Here is a 17,683-nt window from a genome sequence, read left to right on the forward strand (position 1 = left end):
ATATCGCTAACTGGGCAGTGAAAACATGCATACGTACCCCAAAAAACCACCCCCCAGCGGCTTAACTATAAATAGTTTGGGGAAATGCTTATATTTTTAAAATTGAAACAAGAATAATATGAGTTTTAATTTAAAGAGACTATTCAAGTAATTTCTAGTTTTGTAGTTAAAAAAAAACACTACTTTGGCCCTCTCCCACACAAGGAAACGACAAAGAAAATTTTGCAGAGGGGATCGCCCTCCAGATACAGGGGGATTACAACTTCCTGCACCGTAGATGAGGTTGGACAAGACGCCTGCGAAGCATCCGATGGCTTTGGAAGAAGAAACGGAAACAGTATTTCCAAAAAACAGCATTCCCCCCCCCCCTTAAACCCACCACATCCTCCCTTCCTTGCAACATCAGCATTTTTTTCAAAATAAAGTTATTGAGGCAAAACGTCAGGTGGGCAATCGGAAATCTCTGTTGCACCCCAATGGAGCAGGAAGGGGATCGGTAGCTCAACTGTACGGAAGTTTTGTGGCTCCATTTGATCAATTTTAAAGTTCTCTTTGAAAGAAAGGTTTCCTCATTTCTAACTGGTTTGACTGCTTAAAATGCAGAATGTAACCTGTCACATTCGTCATGATAAACTCCTTAGTACATTTACAACACAAAAACGTTTATAATGTAAACTTGACACATGCTATTCTTCCTTTTGAAAAACAGAACGGGGGGAGGAAAACAATGAAAGAGAGAGAGGGGGCAGGGGAAGAAGAAGACTAAAGCTAAACAGGTTCAGATTCGGCATGCTACAGTACTTCCATGTCTCATTGAGATACGACACTGAAGGTGACAAAAAGATGACGAGGGGATTACAAAATATTTTTTGTCAGCAGGTTACCAAGCTGCCCAATTGACCATCGGCAAACGCCTTTCCCTTCCCCATAATCTATTCCTAATGTCCATGATTCTAGTGCTGGATTGGCCATTTAATGATTTACTCTTATCCGTTCGGGTTAAATAAGTGCTTCCTTAACTTAGTTAAATCCATCGGTGTGGTAGCTGGGGTGAGAATCTGCCGTGAGCTGAGTCGTCTCGGAGGCAGAGGCTGGCTGGATCATGATGGGGACTTCGGTGTTCTCTGAAAAACAAACAGCACCTGTTCGAAAGTTGAACATCAAAAAGGGTTTACCTGCACCTGCCAGGGTTCCAGGTAATACACCCATAACAAACAGAACTCCAAGGCAAGCAGAGTTCCTCAAAGAACAGGGTTTCCTCAAAGAACAGGGTTTCCTGCCTAGGCAGGGGGTTGGACTAGAAGACCTCCAAGGTCCCTTCCAACTCTACTATTGTATTATTATTATTGTATTATTGTAACAGGTTTACTGGATATATCATATTGGCACAGACTGGTGAAAACCGACTCTAAAGCTTCCCACGGTTTTCACCTATTTCCGTATTTTTCGGAGTATAAGACGCACCTTTTTCCCTCAAAAAAGAGGGTGAAAATCTGGGTGCGTCTTACATATTGAATACAGCATTTTTGACCTCCCGAAACCCCGCCCCCTTTGCAAAAATGGCCGTGCATAGCCTTTAGGAGGCTTCCAGGGTGCTCCTGGGGGCTGGGGAGGGCAAAAATGAGCAAAAAACAGGCCATTTTTTGCTCATTTCCCCCCTCTCCCCCCCCGGAGCACTTTATAAGCCTCCTAAAGGCTGCATGACAAAAAAAGGCCTGTTTTCGCAAAATAATTGGCGTTTTTGGGAGGTCTGCCGAGTGCAAAAACTTTTTTTTTATTTTGCCTCTTCAGAATCTTGTGCGCCTTATACTCCGAAAAATATGGTAATTAAAAGTAAAAGTTTCCCCCTCTTTCCCAAACAATCAATCAAAGTGCTGGCCGGTTGCTTGGAAGCTTCACTCCTCCTCTCTTCAACCACCTTTGGGAATGTCCTTGGTTCTCAAGAGAAAAGTATTTTGTTTTGGCTACAAAATCCAACTATCTCTATTCCCCCACTTCCTTTCCCTCAGCACCATTGTGGTAACACTGAAGCCTCCAAGACGGCCTCGGTCAGGCCAGCTAAAGAGTTGACAGAACCTTTCCTGACTGACATATTTTATTAAACGTTTATTTAAGCATTCGTGGAATATGCAAGGTGTCATCGTTGGTGGAACGGAGTATTTATCAGAAACTCCCGACCTATTGTAAGGAAAGTATTCTGCAGCTACTCAGATGGTACCGGTAGTCCTTGACTTACGACCACAATTGAGCCCAATAGAAAGTTATTGAGTTCTGCCCCATTTTACGACCCTTTTTGATGGTTGTTAAGTGAACCACTGCTGTTGTTAAGTGAATCTAGCTTCCCCTTTGACTTTGTCAGAAGGTCACAAAAGGTGATCACATGACCCCAGGAGATTACAAATATCATAAATATATGCCGGTTGCCAAGGGCTGCAGTTCTGATCATGTGACCACAGGGATGCTGCAACAGTTGTAAGTCTGAAAAGCGGTCATAAGTTTATTTTTCCAGTGCTGTTGTAACTTCAAATAGTCGTTAAAAATGGTTAAGTCAAGGACTACCTGTAATGGGTGGTGTAACAGGCTGGTGAGAACAAATTACTATGACATTCTTTTTTGAACATTCATTCATTTTACAGATTTCACCTATTTCATTTTTTTTAAAAAAATGTATCTACTTGAATGCTTTATTTGTGAATTTGCTGTAATTTTTATATTAAGTGACTTAGTATCTGATGAATTATAAAGCTCTTAAGCAAGTCAACAGACGTAAAAAAAATTGTCGATAATTCATGCAAGTAATTTGCTTAAGTACCTTAGAAAGAAAAGTTTTGGGCTGCGATTTTTGAAAAGAAAATGAATATAAAAGTACAAAGGGTAGACAGATAGTTAATTTTAGTCCTCTGACTGGATGCAGAGAGTGGCTGGATTGATGGAGGACCTAAGTTTGGAGAGGGGAGTGGGCAGACAGTAAGAAAGGTAATAAACAAAATCATTATTTGAGAGCTCTCCCTGGAGGCTGTCACAACACACCTATGATGATGCGTGAGAGGGAAGCGAAGGTGTCATCCAGAATAAATTTTGTTTTATTTACATGTTTATACATTTATTTATTATTTTTACAAATAACTCAAAGTGGCAAACATAGCCAACACACCTTCTTCCTCCTATTTTCTCCACAACAACAGCCCTGTGAGGTGAATTGGGCTGAGAGAAGGGGAGGGGGTCCTGGCCCGAAGTCACCCAGCTGGCTTTCACGCCTAAGGCAGGACTAGAACTCACCGTCTCCTAACGATTAGCCCAAAGTCATCCAGCAGGCTTTCATGCCTAAGTTAGGCTAGAGAAAACTTCTTGCTGATTGGCCCAAAGTCAATCAATCAGCTGTCATACCTAAGGCAGAACTATAACCAGGGGTGGGCTGCTGGGGGTTTGCACGGGTTCAGGCAACCCTCTAGCTAGGATTCTGCCCAGTTCGGCGAATCCCCAAATGGTATTCCTGGCTGGCCACCCCCACCCCATCCCGCCTCTACCAGGAGTCTCCAAGTGGCCCGTTCATCATGTCAGGTAAGTGCAGGGTCTGCGTGGAGACTTGGGGAGGGGGGGGGGGAACAGGCCTACCGAAGGTTCCGGAAGTCTGGAAACGGGCCAGTTTCCGGCCTCCGGGGCATAGGGGAAGCAGTTTTCACCCTCCCAGAGGCTCGAGGAAAGCCTCTGGAGCCTCGGGAGGGTGAAAAAACCCCTCCCCATGGTGCAGGAGGCCAACTAGGCCACGCCCACCCAGCAACAGGGCAGCGAATCTGTTGCTGCAATTTTTGAAGCCCACCCCTGACTATAACTCACTGTCTCCTGATGATTAGCCCAAAGTCACCCAGGTGCCTTTGAAACCTAAGGTGGGACTAGAGCTCACTATGTTTCTAGCCTGATGCCTTAACCACTACACCAACTGGTCCTCAACTCTATTGCACCTTAAGCCACCTTGTGTCATCCCTTTCCCCTTTTCTGATGTGTGGATGTGTTCCTGGCGGATTAAAACTAGAGCAGCCCACACTCACCCCTCTCGTCTGATTGTACTTGGGCCTCCAGGTCTTCTGGAGAGACGTAAAATTCCGGTTCCTCTCCTTCGGGGGGTTTCGGTTTACACTTTCCACAGCAACAGTTACAGCAACAGCAGAGACAGCAGCAACAGTAGCACCCGGTTATGAGCCCACAGAAGACAAACAGCGCCTGGGTAGGGGAGAAAAGAAACGTAGATTGTCCGTACGGAGCAAGCAAACAAGCTGGCCTCTGGGGAAGACAAGTCAGAGGAACAAAGTGACCAGAATTGGGTCTTCTGAAAGGTTGAGTGTTGAACTCTTGAGCATTGGAAAAATTCTGCTGCTGAGGCCTTAAGAGCTGAGGACCGCTCATTGGGTGTGGCCTTCGACCTTGACTATACGGCAGTGTTTCTCAAACTTGGCGACTTTAAGTCCTGTGGACTTCAACTCCCAGAATCCCCCAGCCAGCATAGCTGGCTGGGGAATTCTGGGAGTTGAAGTCCACAGGACTTAAAGTCGCCAAGTTTGAGAAACACTGCTATACGGACTGATTTATGACAGCTGTTCAGCAACATGTCCTGTGTTTTAAGACACCGATTCAAAGGCATTCAGGTTACCGTATTTTTCGGAGTATAAGACGCACCAAGAGGTGATTTTTTTTTAAAAAAAAGGTTTTGCACTCAGCAGGCCTCCCAAACCCTCTGCACACCTTGTTTTTCACAAGATGCAGAGAGTTTGAGAGGTCTACAAAATGGTCCTGGGGGCTGGGGGCAAAAACTAGCAAACAACGGCCTGTTTTTTCACAAAAATGGACCCACTTTTTGCCAAAAACAGGGCATGCATAGCCTTTAGAAGGCTTGCAGAGTGCTCCTGGGAACTGGGGGGGGGGCGGGGGGGGTGCAAAAACGAACAAAAAACAGTCCTCTTTTCGCTCGTTTTTGCCCTCCCCAGCCCCCAGGAGCACTCTGGAAGCCTCCTAAAGACTATGCATGGCCATTTTTGCGAAGGGGGTGGGGTTTTGGGAGGCCAAAAATGCTGTATTCAGTGTATAAGACATACACAGATTTTCACCCTCTTTTGGGGGGGGGGGGGGGGAAGGTGCATCTTATACTCCGAAAAATGCAATAGTTAATAAGCCAATTCTATACAGGGCATTCTTGGAAGGCAACTCAGAAGGGGTAAAACATCTGCAAATCATGATGGGTCAGGTTGCAGGTTGAGAAAACCTGGCATTGTAGAATCAGACAACTTGAGATTGTTGATCCAGGTTCAATGCAGGTTATTATCTAGAACGCTCTTTAAAATTTAGCACTGGGATAGATGGGAAATCGCCTTGCTAACAAATCAGATTTGACTGTCCAGACTGAATACCAAGCGAGGAGCTGCTACGGGTCTCCCTGACCTCAAGTGATACTGTTCCTGGAGTATGGGGCACCTTTTCAGTGATGGCCCTAGGACAGTGGTGGCGAAAAGGTTCGCCAACACTGTCCTAGGGCCATCACTGAAAAGGTGCCCCATACAAGTGCTGAAACAGGAGCGCATGCGCAGGGGAGCACCAGAAGCTGGAAGAACAGTTCCCTGGCACGCGTGTGTGCATCAGGAAGCTGAACTTCCGGTTTCTGGTGTGCCCATGTGCGCCGTCACTTGGTTTTCTGGTTTCTGGCGCGCATGCCAAAGACCAGCTGGCCAGTATGCACGCACATTCCAGAAACTAGAAGCTCAGCGTGCTGGGGAACTGCTCTTCCGATTTCCAGAACTCCTGTGCGCAGACCAGCGGAACCTGGAAGAGCAATGGGTGACAGCTGGCGTGCCGAGAGAGATGGCTCCGCATGCCACAGCCAGCACGCATGTCATAGGTTTGCCATCACGGCCCTAGGAGAACTTGTAACAAGCTGAGAATGAAACGAGAGGAACACCGGACATACATACTGGCGTATCTCATAAACGGGTGTTTGGCCTCCAGGAAAAAGAGTTTAAAAATGTTCAGAGAGGCATCACCTTAATGAACTCGCTTAAGAAAGAGGGCTGAGTTTTCAGAATTTTGTGACCTTCATTCATTCTTGCACTGAAATTCCTTATCAAGGCCTGTGGGATTCTTGCTTTTTTGATGAGGCCTTATTGTAAGTGACTTGACAAGGATGTCAAATACTGGCTGGGAAATTCTGGGAGTTGAAGTCCATCACTCTGAGGGGTGTCCAAGGTTGGACATCCCTGCCAACTGTGTCCATTTGGGCCCATCATGCCCCCCATGTCGTACGTCTTTCAAGACCGTCATAACTCCAACATGCCGTTGGGTTTAATGATTGTGGGCGAGCCCTCCTAATGTATTAACGTCATGAATACATTAACAATCTTGTAATATTTATTCTTGTTTTGTTTTGCTTTGTGAACATTGCCCTGTGTTGCAGTGAATTGTGAGGAATAAAAGCATAGATCCATTTCTAAACCTCTCATTAGCCCTCCTGACCAATTTTTCCAGCATTCGGACTGTCATGACGACAGCCCAAATTATATATTACCAAAATATACCATATTTTTGAAGTATAAGACGCACCTTCCCCCCCCCCCCAAAAAGAGGATGAAAATATAGGTACGTCTTATACACTGAATACAGCATTTTGGGCATCCCAAAACCCCGCCCCCTTCACAAAAATGGATGTGCAGAGGCTTTGGGAGGCCTGCAAAGTGCTCCTGGGGGCCGGAGAGGGCAAAAACGAGAGAAAAACAAGCCATTTTTTGCTTGATTTTGCCCCCCCCCCAGCCCCCAGGAACACTTTGCAGCCTCTCAAACTCTCTGCATGCCCCGTTTTTCACATTTTTAAAAAAAATTTACCTCTTCAAAATCTTGGTGTGTCTTATATTCCGGTGCGTCTTATACTCCAAAAAATACGGTATATCTGATCTAATACATCTAAACTGCATCCATTAGCACAAAACTCTTTTATTTTATATAGGGGAGTAGCAATGTTTAGCATGTCCAAGCTCTTGGATGGAGGGAGTTCCAAAAGCTTCTCTTGTGGTAGAGAATCCAGGAAAAAGCTGAAAAGTCATAGATAAGTGTAGCTAACTCACCAAGGCAGGAAAGCAGAGCCCTCAAACCTACAGGAGGCTTAAAATGTGTGACAGCATATAATACTCTTAAGCTAAAACACCAGCAAACCTTTTTTTGTCTACTAGAGTTACCATATTTTTAGAGTATAAGACGCACCAAGGTTTTGAAGAGGCAAATTTTTTTTAAAAAAATTGCACTCTGCAAACCTCCCAAAAACAGCCTGTTTTTTGCAAAAACGGGCCCAATTTTTTTGTCAAAAAAAGGGCATGAATAGCCTTTAGGAGGCTTGTAGAGCAGGGGTGTCCAAACTTGGGAACTTTAAGACTTGTGGACTTCAACTCCCAGAATTCCCCAGCCACCATGGCTGGCTGGGGAATTCTGGGAGTTGAAGTCCATAAGTCTTAAAGTTTCCAAGTTTGGACACCCCTGTTGTAGAGTGCTCCTGGGGGTGGGGGTGGGGGCAAAATTGAGCAAAAAATGGCCCATTTTTTGCTCATTTATGCACTTCCCAACCCCCAGAAGCTCTCCTAAAAGCTATGCACAGCCATTTTGGTGAATGTGGTGATGTTTCGGGAGGCAAAAAATGCTGTATTCAGTGTATAAGATGCGCCCAGATTTTCAGCCTCTTTTTTGAGGGAAAAGGGTGCGTCTTATACTCCAAAAAAGTAATTAAGATGTGTTTCGAACTGTGAGGAGGCCCCCCAAATCTAGAATTTTCAGGAAATTGAATGGGAAAGTTAGTCACCATCATTATCATTAATGATGTGCAAAGCACATAGGGCAGTAAGTGTTTTCCAGCATTTGTGATCTTTTGCAGCTTCCTTGGCATCGTCCCAAGGGACGTTAATATATAATCAGAAAGATATGACTCATGAAAAATTCTTCAAATTAAAATGCGTTGTTGGCCTCAAATGCGTACCTCGCCACGCAAGATGAAAACAAATTCATTTTAGAAAAGCTGATCGTGATTATGACAAATGTTTGAAAAACAAGGCTGCAAATGGCGGACTTAAAAAAAAAAGATGATTTAAATTGTAAAATCAGGAACGGCAATTCTCCGCCCTCTGCTAAAGTGTCCGCTTTTCCTTTCCTAGACTGAGGGTGGCATCTAGAAAAAATACGATCTCCTATGACCTTTCTGAAGTCCTTAAAAGACAAGGCTGCTTCTTTATGAAATCTTTATGACCCCCAGGAAAATTAACTGGCGCACAAATCGTACGTGATTTAACATTTCTTTAATCATGCTGCAGCTAGCATTTTTACAAGCCTCAGCAGCTATTCAATTTATAGAGGGGTGGGGGGGAAGGGAACAGGAAAAAGAGGCCGATGAAACTAGTCTGTGGTAGCTAAGATCCTCCTCCTCTTTTAATGACTCCATAATCCCTTGCAGGGTGGAGTCTGGGCAACTGAGTGCTTACTGGCCGGATGCTCTTCCCTGTTGCCAATGCGGAGTTTTATTCAGCAGATATATTCTCAGTGTGCCCAGAGAGAGAAATATCAGCCTCTACCTAAGGATTGAACTCACAGCCTCCGGATTGTGGGGCAAGAGCTCCACCTCTAGGCAGTGGCGGGATTCAGCCAGTTCGCACCTATTCGGGAGAACCGGTTGTTAACTTTCTAAGGCTGTGATGGCGAACCTATGGCACGTGTGCCGGAAGTGACACACAGAGCCATGTGAGCCATCGCCCGTTGCTCTTCTGGGTTCTGGTGCGCCAGCCAGCTGGTCTTCACCTGTGCGGGAGCACCAGAACTTGGAAGTGCATGCACGCACCAGCAAGATGATCTTACAGTTTCCGGAACCCACATGCACACCAGCTACCTGCTCTTCCGGTTTCTGGTGCGCATGCGCGCATGAAGACCAGCTGGGTGGTGTGCATGCACGGACAGGAAAACAGAAGATCATGTTCCTGGCGCACGCATGAGTACTAGGTGGCCCCTCTTCCAGTTTCCGGCGCATGCATGCATGCAAGACTAGGCGGCACGCATGCCAGAAATCGAAAGATCATCTTCCTGAGGGCTGCGCTTCTGTTTCCGGCACTCCCACATGCGCACACCGCCATTTCGGCACTCGGTGCCAAAAAGATTCACCAACACTGTTCTAAGGAGTTGGGAGAACCGGTTATTGGAAGATCTCCTTTTGTTTTCCCTCACTTTACAGGGCTAATCCTGTAAGGAAAGCAGGAAGGAAACATTCTGGTGTTGTTTCTTGCCTAATCTTTATTGCCCTGCTTACAGAAACTGCCACCCTGGTTAACCCTTGTTACATTGTAACACCTAAGACGAAGCGCCCTTCGACGTGAGGGATGTTGAGTTGGCCACGCCCACACAGCCACACCATCACTGAGCCACGCCTACCCAGCTGGTCATTGAGGCAGAGAACCGGTTGTTAAATTATTTGAATCCCACCAGTGCCTCTAGGCCACCGACGGAAGCCGGAATATTTAATCTTTTTTTTTTTCCCCCACGTTAGAAAAAAGGCAAATTCAATCCTTGAAACGAATGAGGCAAATTTTGTTTCAAGATCACATTAATTTAATTAATTTCAGGACAGAACCCATTCAAGACTCACCTTTGCCCACCAGCTGGATAACACAAAATAGGTGTTCACATTCTCTTCTCCAAACTGTTCTGCTACGTACAGCCCCAAAGAGCCGTACTTATCATAAATATTTCTTTTTGTGGCATCAGTCAATATTGCGTGTGCGTTGTTAATCTCTTTAAATTTATCTGCGGCTTCTGGATTGTCTGGATTCTTATCGGGGTGATATTTTAATGCGAGTTTCCTATGGAAGAAGTAAACAATATTTAGGATCCGGCGGGGAAAAGCTTGATAAAACTTCAAATATAGCTGCTGGAACAATCCCAGGGGTCACTCTTCAAGCAGATGGAATTCAGGGAAAAACGAAGCAACACACAATCGTTTATACCCCAAACATGGTGTGTGTGAGTGAAACACAGACTTCATATTCTGATATACTGATTGTCAGGCCTGCTATATATTCCTATTTAGGATCTTTGGCCTGCCACACTCTCTCTTATTTCATTATGCTGTTTCATTAGTGTAGGAATTGGGAGGGGGAATAGAAAGGAGTAGAATTGTGGAATGTGTTCACAGTCACTAAGTAAGGACCACTCCTATTGGTGAAGGCATCAGGCTAGAAACCTGGAGCTTTTTGTGACCCAATTTCAAAGTTACGACGGCTGCAATTCCTTCTCGCAGACATGCAATCATATTTGGGATGCTGGGAACTGGCTCCCTTTATGACCATTTGCCACCTCCACTAGAAATGTGGCGATTTTTGACATTTTTTTTGCCAGTTTTGCTGGTGTTTATTTCCAGTTTCTGGCCAACCCCTCCACCCACCACCCACCCTCATTGGGTAAAATGGATCTACTTAATGACCAGTATAAAAAATGCCAGCAGATCAGGTCTACTTACATGGTGACCCATTTAATGACCACCATGACTTACCACCATAACTCTAGGCCCAATTATGGGTGTAAGTCGAAGATTAGCTGTACCTGACTCTCCAAGAAAGAGGACATCACAAAGAGCCAAATTGTTTTACTTTTATTCAACTCTGCCAGTGTGGCTTCTTTTAGGAGGCGTGAACAGAATATAGAATAATAGAGTTGGAAGGGATCTTGGAGGTCTTCTAGTCCAACCCCTTGCTTAGGCAGGAAACCCTACACCAGTTCAGACAAATGGATATCCAACATCATCTTAAAACCTTCCAGTGTTGGAGCATTCAAGTTGTTCCATTGGTTAATTGTTCTGTTGGGAAATTTCTCAATACCAGATTGCTTCTCTCCTTGATTAGTTTCCACCCATTGTTTCTTGTCCTGTCTTCAGATGCTTTGGTGAATAGGTCCGTCCCCCCCAACCATCCTCTCTGGAGCAACCCCTAAGATATTGGAAGACCGCTATAATGTCATCCCTGTTCCTTCTTTTAATTAAACCTGTCAGGGTAATGACGATTTAATAGCTGACGAGCTGCTGTAAGGCTGTAAACCAAGAGGATGACATGAAGATGAATCAACAGGGTTACTGCCACTTTAAGAAGCTGTATATATAAGGGAGCCCATGTGAGGGCATCTCTCTCTCTCTCTCTCCTTGTGTATTATCTTCATAGTAGTTCTGTGTGTAGAGTTTGAGATTGATTGATTGCTTAGCTGTGCCTAGAAAGTGTGTGTGTGTTTGTGTGCATACACACACACACACACACACACCGTATTTTGGGGTATAAGACGCACCTTTTTCCCTCAAAAAAGAGGCTGAAAATCAGGGTGCGTCTTATACACTGAATACATATATTTTTTGCCTCCTGAAACCCTGCTCCCTTTGCAAAAATGGCCGTGCATAGTTTTTAGGAGGTTTTCAGAGAGCTCCTGGGGGCTGGGGAGGGCAGATATGAGCGAAAAACAGGCCATTTTTTGCTTAATTTTGCCCCCCCCCACACACACACATGGCTTCATTTGCTTAATTTTTCAAAAAGACACTTATTTACAGTCAAATGAAGTAGGAAAATGGGAGGGGAAAAAACTTGAAAGAAACTCAAAGTGTTTGAAATCGCACTGGGGAGATGATTTTTCCACCCATCGCTTCTAGTCCGGCCCTCAGGTGCTTTGGAGAACAGGTGGCCCCCCTCTTCTTTGTGGCAGCTCCTGAGATATTAGAACACTGCTAACAGGTGAGGTACTCCCTACTCTAAACAGCCTTTCCTGCTTTGGATTCCAAGTATCAGTAGCACATTTCAATCTTTTATTATAAACATTTCAAACTTTACCTACACAATCTTTCTAAGATGTAGAGGAGGGGGTGGAATTACTAAATTTCAGACCCAAGACGATTAAAACTTTCTGTGTTATGTGTTGCCTAACATTTCATGGAAAAACTGGGGCAGGAGCCCTTGTTGGAGAATGTGCTCCTGAGCACATGCAGAATGCTAAAAGAATAGCAAGTAATTAAGAAGAGGGAGTTCCCATTAAAAAGAAAATCTGGACGCAAAGAATGGGTTTATCCTAGCCATAAATGAATGCCCTTCATTGGTATCTGAAGTAAATTATAGATTTATTAAGAAATATAAGAAAGCTTAAGTTCTGTCTAAACTGCATTTTGAACAGAAGGGGCCTCACAGTCCTCCTCATCCTCCTCCCATCACTTTCCAGCATTGATGATGTTACCTAGTTGGGTAATGAAACATGTGCCTCATAGGTCAAAGGGTGGTGGTGGTGATCCAATCTCCATCACAAACTGTCATCCTTCAAATCAAAACTTTAAAATAACATTTACTACCAATAGCTTAGCATCCTCTAAAAGTAGATGGTTCCATTCCAGATTTATTTTAAAAATGCATTAGAATAGAATAACAGAGTTGGAAGGGACCTTGGAGATCTTCTAGTCCAACCCCCTGCCTAGGCAGGAAAACCTACACCATTTCAGACAAATGGTTATCCAACATCTTCTTAAAAACTTCCAGTGTTGGAGCATTCACAACTTCTGGAGGCAAGCTGGTTAATTGTTCTGTCAGGAAGTTTCTCCTCAGTTTTGTGGCAACCCCTGAGATATTGGAAGACTGCTATCATGTGTCCCCTAGTCCTTCTTTCTCTTAAGCTAAACATACCCAGTTCCTAGCCTCCAGTCCCTGATCCTCTTTGTTGCTTTTCTCTGCACTCTTTCTAGAGTCTCAACGCCTTTTTTACATCGTGGCGACCAGAACTGAATGCCGTATTCCAAGTGTGGCCTTACCAAGGCCTTATAAAATGGTATTAACCCTTCACGTGATCTTGATTCTATCCCTCTGTTGATGCAGCCTAGGACTGTGTTGGCTTTTTTGGCAGCTGCTGCACACTGCTGGCTCCAATTTAAATGGTTGTCCACTAAGACTCCAAGTTTCCTCTCCCAGTTACTACTATTGAGCAAGGTACCACCTATACTGTACCTGTGCATTTCGTTTTTCTTGCCTAAATGTAGAAGCTTACTTTGTTCACCACTGAATTTCATTTTTAGATAGCGCCCAATGTTCAAGTTTGTCAAGATCCTTCTGTATCTTACTTTTTATTGATCATTATTCTTGATCAGCCTGAGTTACAGACAGATTTGGAAACACCTGATGCATTTTTAGGATAAATCCTGCAACTTTATTTTTGCAATTCATTGGCAGGATTTCTAACACCCACCGATTAGAAACAGCCAAAGAACAAGGTGACCCAATCCCCCAATTAGATGACTGAAATGAAAAAGAGGTTAAAGTAATTAGAATAAATCCTGGCATGGAAAGAATAACAACACGTCCCAAGTTTTTGGACCTGCTTGATTCTATTTTTAATTCGTGTTTTTGCATGTGTGTTTAAACTAACGCTAAGAAGGACACTCCAAGAAAAATGAGGAGCCAACGTCGCGACGATACGGACGTGCGGTCTCTATGCCCCGAGACCGCTGCCGATACTTTTGCTGCTGGATGGTCCAATCAGACCTAAACCGTCCCGTAAAGATGGTGAACAGGAAGAATACGTCTTGCTGATCTCAGGGACACCGCAAAGTCCCTGATCGATGCAAGATAAGTTCTTCAAACCGGCGACAAAAACTCCAGTCCCAGGCTGATGAAGTTGGGACGGCTCCAGAACGGAATGGAAGCGGAAAGAGAAAGTGTGCCCATCTGGTGAGGAAACTTTACTGTTTTGGAAAAGACTGCCCAAAATTTTAAAAAAAGTTAAATTAAATCCGAAAGCAGAAGAAAACAAGCGGCGAAATTAACCTATATTGAATTGCTTTGGATAGTGTGTTTCTTTTTCTTTGTAATTCTACTTTGTGAATTGAAGTGGTCACAACTTTTTTTTTCTTTTTAAAGAGAATGGATCAGTTTTTCTTCTTCTATTTTTTATTTTTATTTGTAAATCTATGGATTAAAGTCTTCTTCTTTATTTCAACAAGGACTTTTATTTCTTGCTATTAATTCCATTTAAGAACTCTGTTTCTTTTAAGTTTGAAATAACTTAAGTGGGGAGCAATACTGCCACTTGGAGGCTGAAGGCTTGAGTTTTTGAAACAATGCACTTTCCCTTTTCCTTTTGATCTCACTGACTTTGTTATCTTGAGGCTTTGCAACTTGTTTATAGAAAGTGATAAGCAGCAAGGGCACGAATTGTTTTTACAGGTGCACTTTGAGAGTCTTACTGGCAGTGGGGGAGAAAAAGAAACAGAACCTTCTTTTTTGAAGATCATAAATGAACTTGCATTTAAGCTAATTTAATATAAGAAGCCTTGAAAGCCAGAGTGGCAGTATCTACCAGCTTGCCAAAATGGCACAATATTCAAAAGAAACATTAATTTGCAAAACATCTTGGCTGGAATTCAAAATTTATTAGAAATAACAGAGAGAATTGAGAAGAAGATGGGAAAAATAGAATTTATAACAGCAAAAAGTGATGGAGTCAGAGTCTCAAAAATTGAAGGGGAAAATGATTATAAAGACAAGACAACTGATTACCTTACCAGTGGAGTGAACATGGTTGAAAGTGGGAAAAGGGGAGTATGGAAAAGGGAATTAGATCGACAGGAACTCTACCCCGGATTTCAAGTCATGGAAGAAGAAAAAAGAGGAAAAACAATGGATTTAAAGAGAAAAAACTTCTCAGAAGCATGATTGACAACCAAAGATAAGGTGATTAAAATAGCAGATGGAGGGCATCAAGATTACGTTAAGTGATGCTACAAGCAACAAGCTCCGGAGAGAAGTCCACAAAAATTTTATTAAGGAAATAAATAGAAGATCAATTCCACAAATGACAAAAGAAATAAGACTGTATTATTACTGGAAGGATACAGACTGATATATGAAAGTTGATAATAAAAAATTAGTTAATATTAGTAATTAGTGATTAGCAATTTAGTAATTTCTAGAGTGCTATGTTAAATAAATAATTGATAAGGATAATAAGGTACATATATGTGTTGGTTTGATGAGAGGAAATTTGATATAATTAGTAAATAAATTTCTGTTAATAACTAATATCTATAACAATAACAATGAAATGACAAGGGATATGGTGAACAATATATATATATGTACTGGTTTAATAAAAGGAATTGGGATATAAATTGTAAACAGCAATTTGGAAAGGAGGTTTAGTAACCTTGTTATCAAACATAATTAATTTTTACTTAGAACATGCTATAAAGGGATGTTATTAGATGATATTAGAAATAATTAATGAAATGCTATGATGTGGTTGTGTTTTTAATTTTGGACTATTTCATGCAAAAGGATGTTAAAACAACCATAGTCAAATGAGAAGCGTGGCATGTTGATAGTAAGATATATAAAGATTTTTGATTTAAAATACATAATGTGATTTGAATTATAAGTAATGACTGTGGAAGAGATGCATGAAAGTTATTTGTAACCAATCGATACACTTCTACAATATGATTAGTGATTAGTAATTTAGTAATCTTTAGAGTGATATGTTAAATAAATAATTGATAATATAACAAGGTACGCACATGTATTGGTTTGAAGAGAGGAAACCTGATATAATTAGCGAATGAATTTCTGTTAATAAATAACAATTATAATAATAACAATGAAATGGCATGGGATATAGTTGGCAATATATATATATGTACTGGCTCAATAAAAGGTATTGGGATACAAATAGTAAACATCGACTTGGAAAAGAGGATTAGAAACCTTGTTATGAAACATAATTAATTTTTACTTAGAACATGCTATAAAGGGGTAATGTTATTAGATGATATTAGAAATAATTAATGAAATGTCATTATGTGGTTGTGTTTTTAATTTTGGATTATTTCCTGCAAAAGGACGTTAAAACAATTATAATCAAATGAGAATTGTGGAATATTGATAGTAAGATATGTAAAGATTTTTGATTTAAAATATACAATGTGATATGAACCATAAGTAATGACTGTGGAAGAGATGCACGAAAGTTATTTGTAACCAATCGACACACTTCTACAATATGTAACGAGACCCAAAATCGCAAGCTGAGCCGGTTGTATCAACAAAGGTCTGTATGCCACATACTTATGTGCCACGTGGAGATGTTTGAAACTCAAGACGGCCTGCAAATGTTTAAAATGCACCTGAAACCCATACTATCTTCAGGATGAGGTCCCACCTCCTTACCTGTATGATTTCTTAATATCATCTGAGGTGGCATTCTTGTCCAGTCCTAAAACATGATATAGTGATTCTCCGGATGTGGATAACGAACGTTGCCGCTGATCTCCCATCCTGAGCTACCCTGTCAGGAAGAAAAGCGTTCAAAACATGACACGACATTGTCTATGGAGTGCCTCAATCATCCTAGACATGCTTGTCCCAAAGATGCTTTTTCCAAAAGGCTCGTACAATACAATAGCAGAGTTGGAAGGGACCTTGGAGGTCTTCTAGTCCAACCCCCTGCCTAGGCAGGAAACCCTATACCGTTCCAGACAAATGGCTATCCAACATCTTCTTAAAGACCTCCAGTGTTGGGGCATTCACAACTTCTGGAGGCAACTTCTGTTCCACGGATTAATTATTCTAACTGTCAGGAAATTTCTCCTTAGTTCTAAGTTGCTTCTCTCCTTGATTAGTTTCCACCCATTGCTTCTTGTTCTACCCTCAGATGCCTTGGAGAATAGTTTGACTCCCTCTTCTTTGTGGCAACCCCTGAGATATTGGAACACTATATACACTGTACTATGTACAGTGAGGATGCTTTCGGAGTTGGACACAAGTGAGGCAGAAGAACAGCTGGATCCTGTTCTCAGTGTGCACATGAGCAGAGCTGCCAGGAGAAGGGAACAGCTAAGGAACAAGGACCGACTTGGGAGTAAAGGCACAGGTGGAGGGTTAATGGCCCCTCCCATAGGGAATAAAGAGGAGCAAAAGGGGAGGGGAGTTTGCAGGAGACAATTAGTTCAATTCTTTAGGATGAAGGTCTGTTCCTGACTTCTTGCCAAGTACCATATTTTTCAGACTATAAGACACACCAAGATTTCAAAGAGGTTAGTAACAAATTGTCCTCCCCGGCCCCAGGAGCACTCTGCAGGCTTCAGCAGGGCTGGGGAAGGCAAAAACGCCCTCGTTTTTGCAAAAAATGAGCCGTTTTGTACAACAACAGGGATTTTTGCCTTCCCCCAGCCCTGCTGAGCTGCAGAGTGCTTCTGGGGGTTGGAGGAAGGAAAAAACACCTGTTTTTTGCGAAAAACGGCCCGTTTTATGCAAAAATGGGATGCGGAGGCGGGGCTTCAGGAGGCCAAAAATGGCTGTATTTGGTGTATAAGATGCACCAACATTTCCACGCTCTTTTAGGGGGGGGGTAAGATGCATCTTATATTCTGAAAAATACAGTAATTGCTGCTACAGCGTGGCGTTTCGAAGATATTGGCCTGGCAGCTCTCCAAGCCTGATAAAGGTCTGTAGTTGTGAAATCTCATTAAGCGTTGTACCTTGAGATTCTTGACGAATGTATCTTGTCTTTTTATGTACACTCAGAGCATATACACCAAAGACAAATTCCTTGTGTGTCCAATCACACTTGGCCAATGAAGAATTCTATTCTATTCTAAATCCTTCCACGCCCC

General features: G+C 42.7%; 1 protein-coding gene across 1 annotated transcript in view; it reads right to left on the reverse strand.

Moving 5' to 3' along the window:
• Positions 1 to 365: 365 nt before the first annotated feature.
• Positions 366 to 17,683, reverse strand: part of DNAJC5 (DnaJ heat shock protein family (Hsp40) member C5) — a 69,045-nt gene continuing 51,727 nt past the window's right edge. The window contains exons 3-6 of the mRNA XM_081949831.1: positions 16,239 to 16,356; positions 9,653 to 9,866; positions 4,050 to 4,221; positions 366 to 1,124 (exon numbers count right to left, since the gene is read on the reverse strand). Of these exons, the coding sequence (XP_081805957.1) occupies positions 1,021 to 1,124; positions 4,050 to 4,221; positions 9,653 to 9,866; positions 16,239 to 16,345 (597 nt within the window). The 5' untranslated portion in view covers positions 16,346 to 16,356 and the 3' untranslated portion in view covers positions 366 to 1,020. The remainder of the gene's footprint in view (positions 1,125 to 4,049; positions 4,222 to 9,652; positions 9,867 to 16,238; positions 16,357 to 17,683) is intronic.

Source organism: Natrix helvetica (assembly GCF_964273705.1).
Source record: "Natrix helvetica genome assembly, chromosome: 3".
Classification (NCBI taxonomy): domain Eukaryota; kingdom Metazoa; phylum Chordata; class Lepidosauria; order Squamata; family Natricidae; genus Natrix; species Natrix helvetica.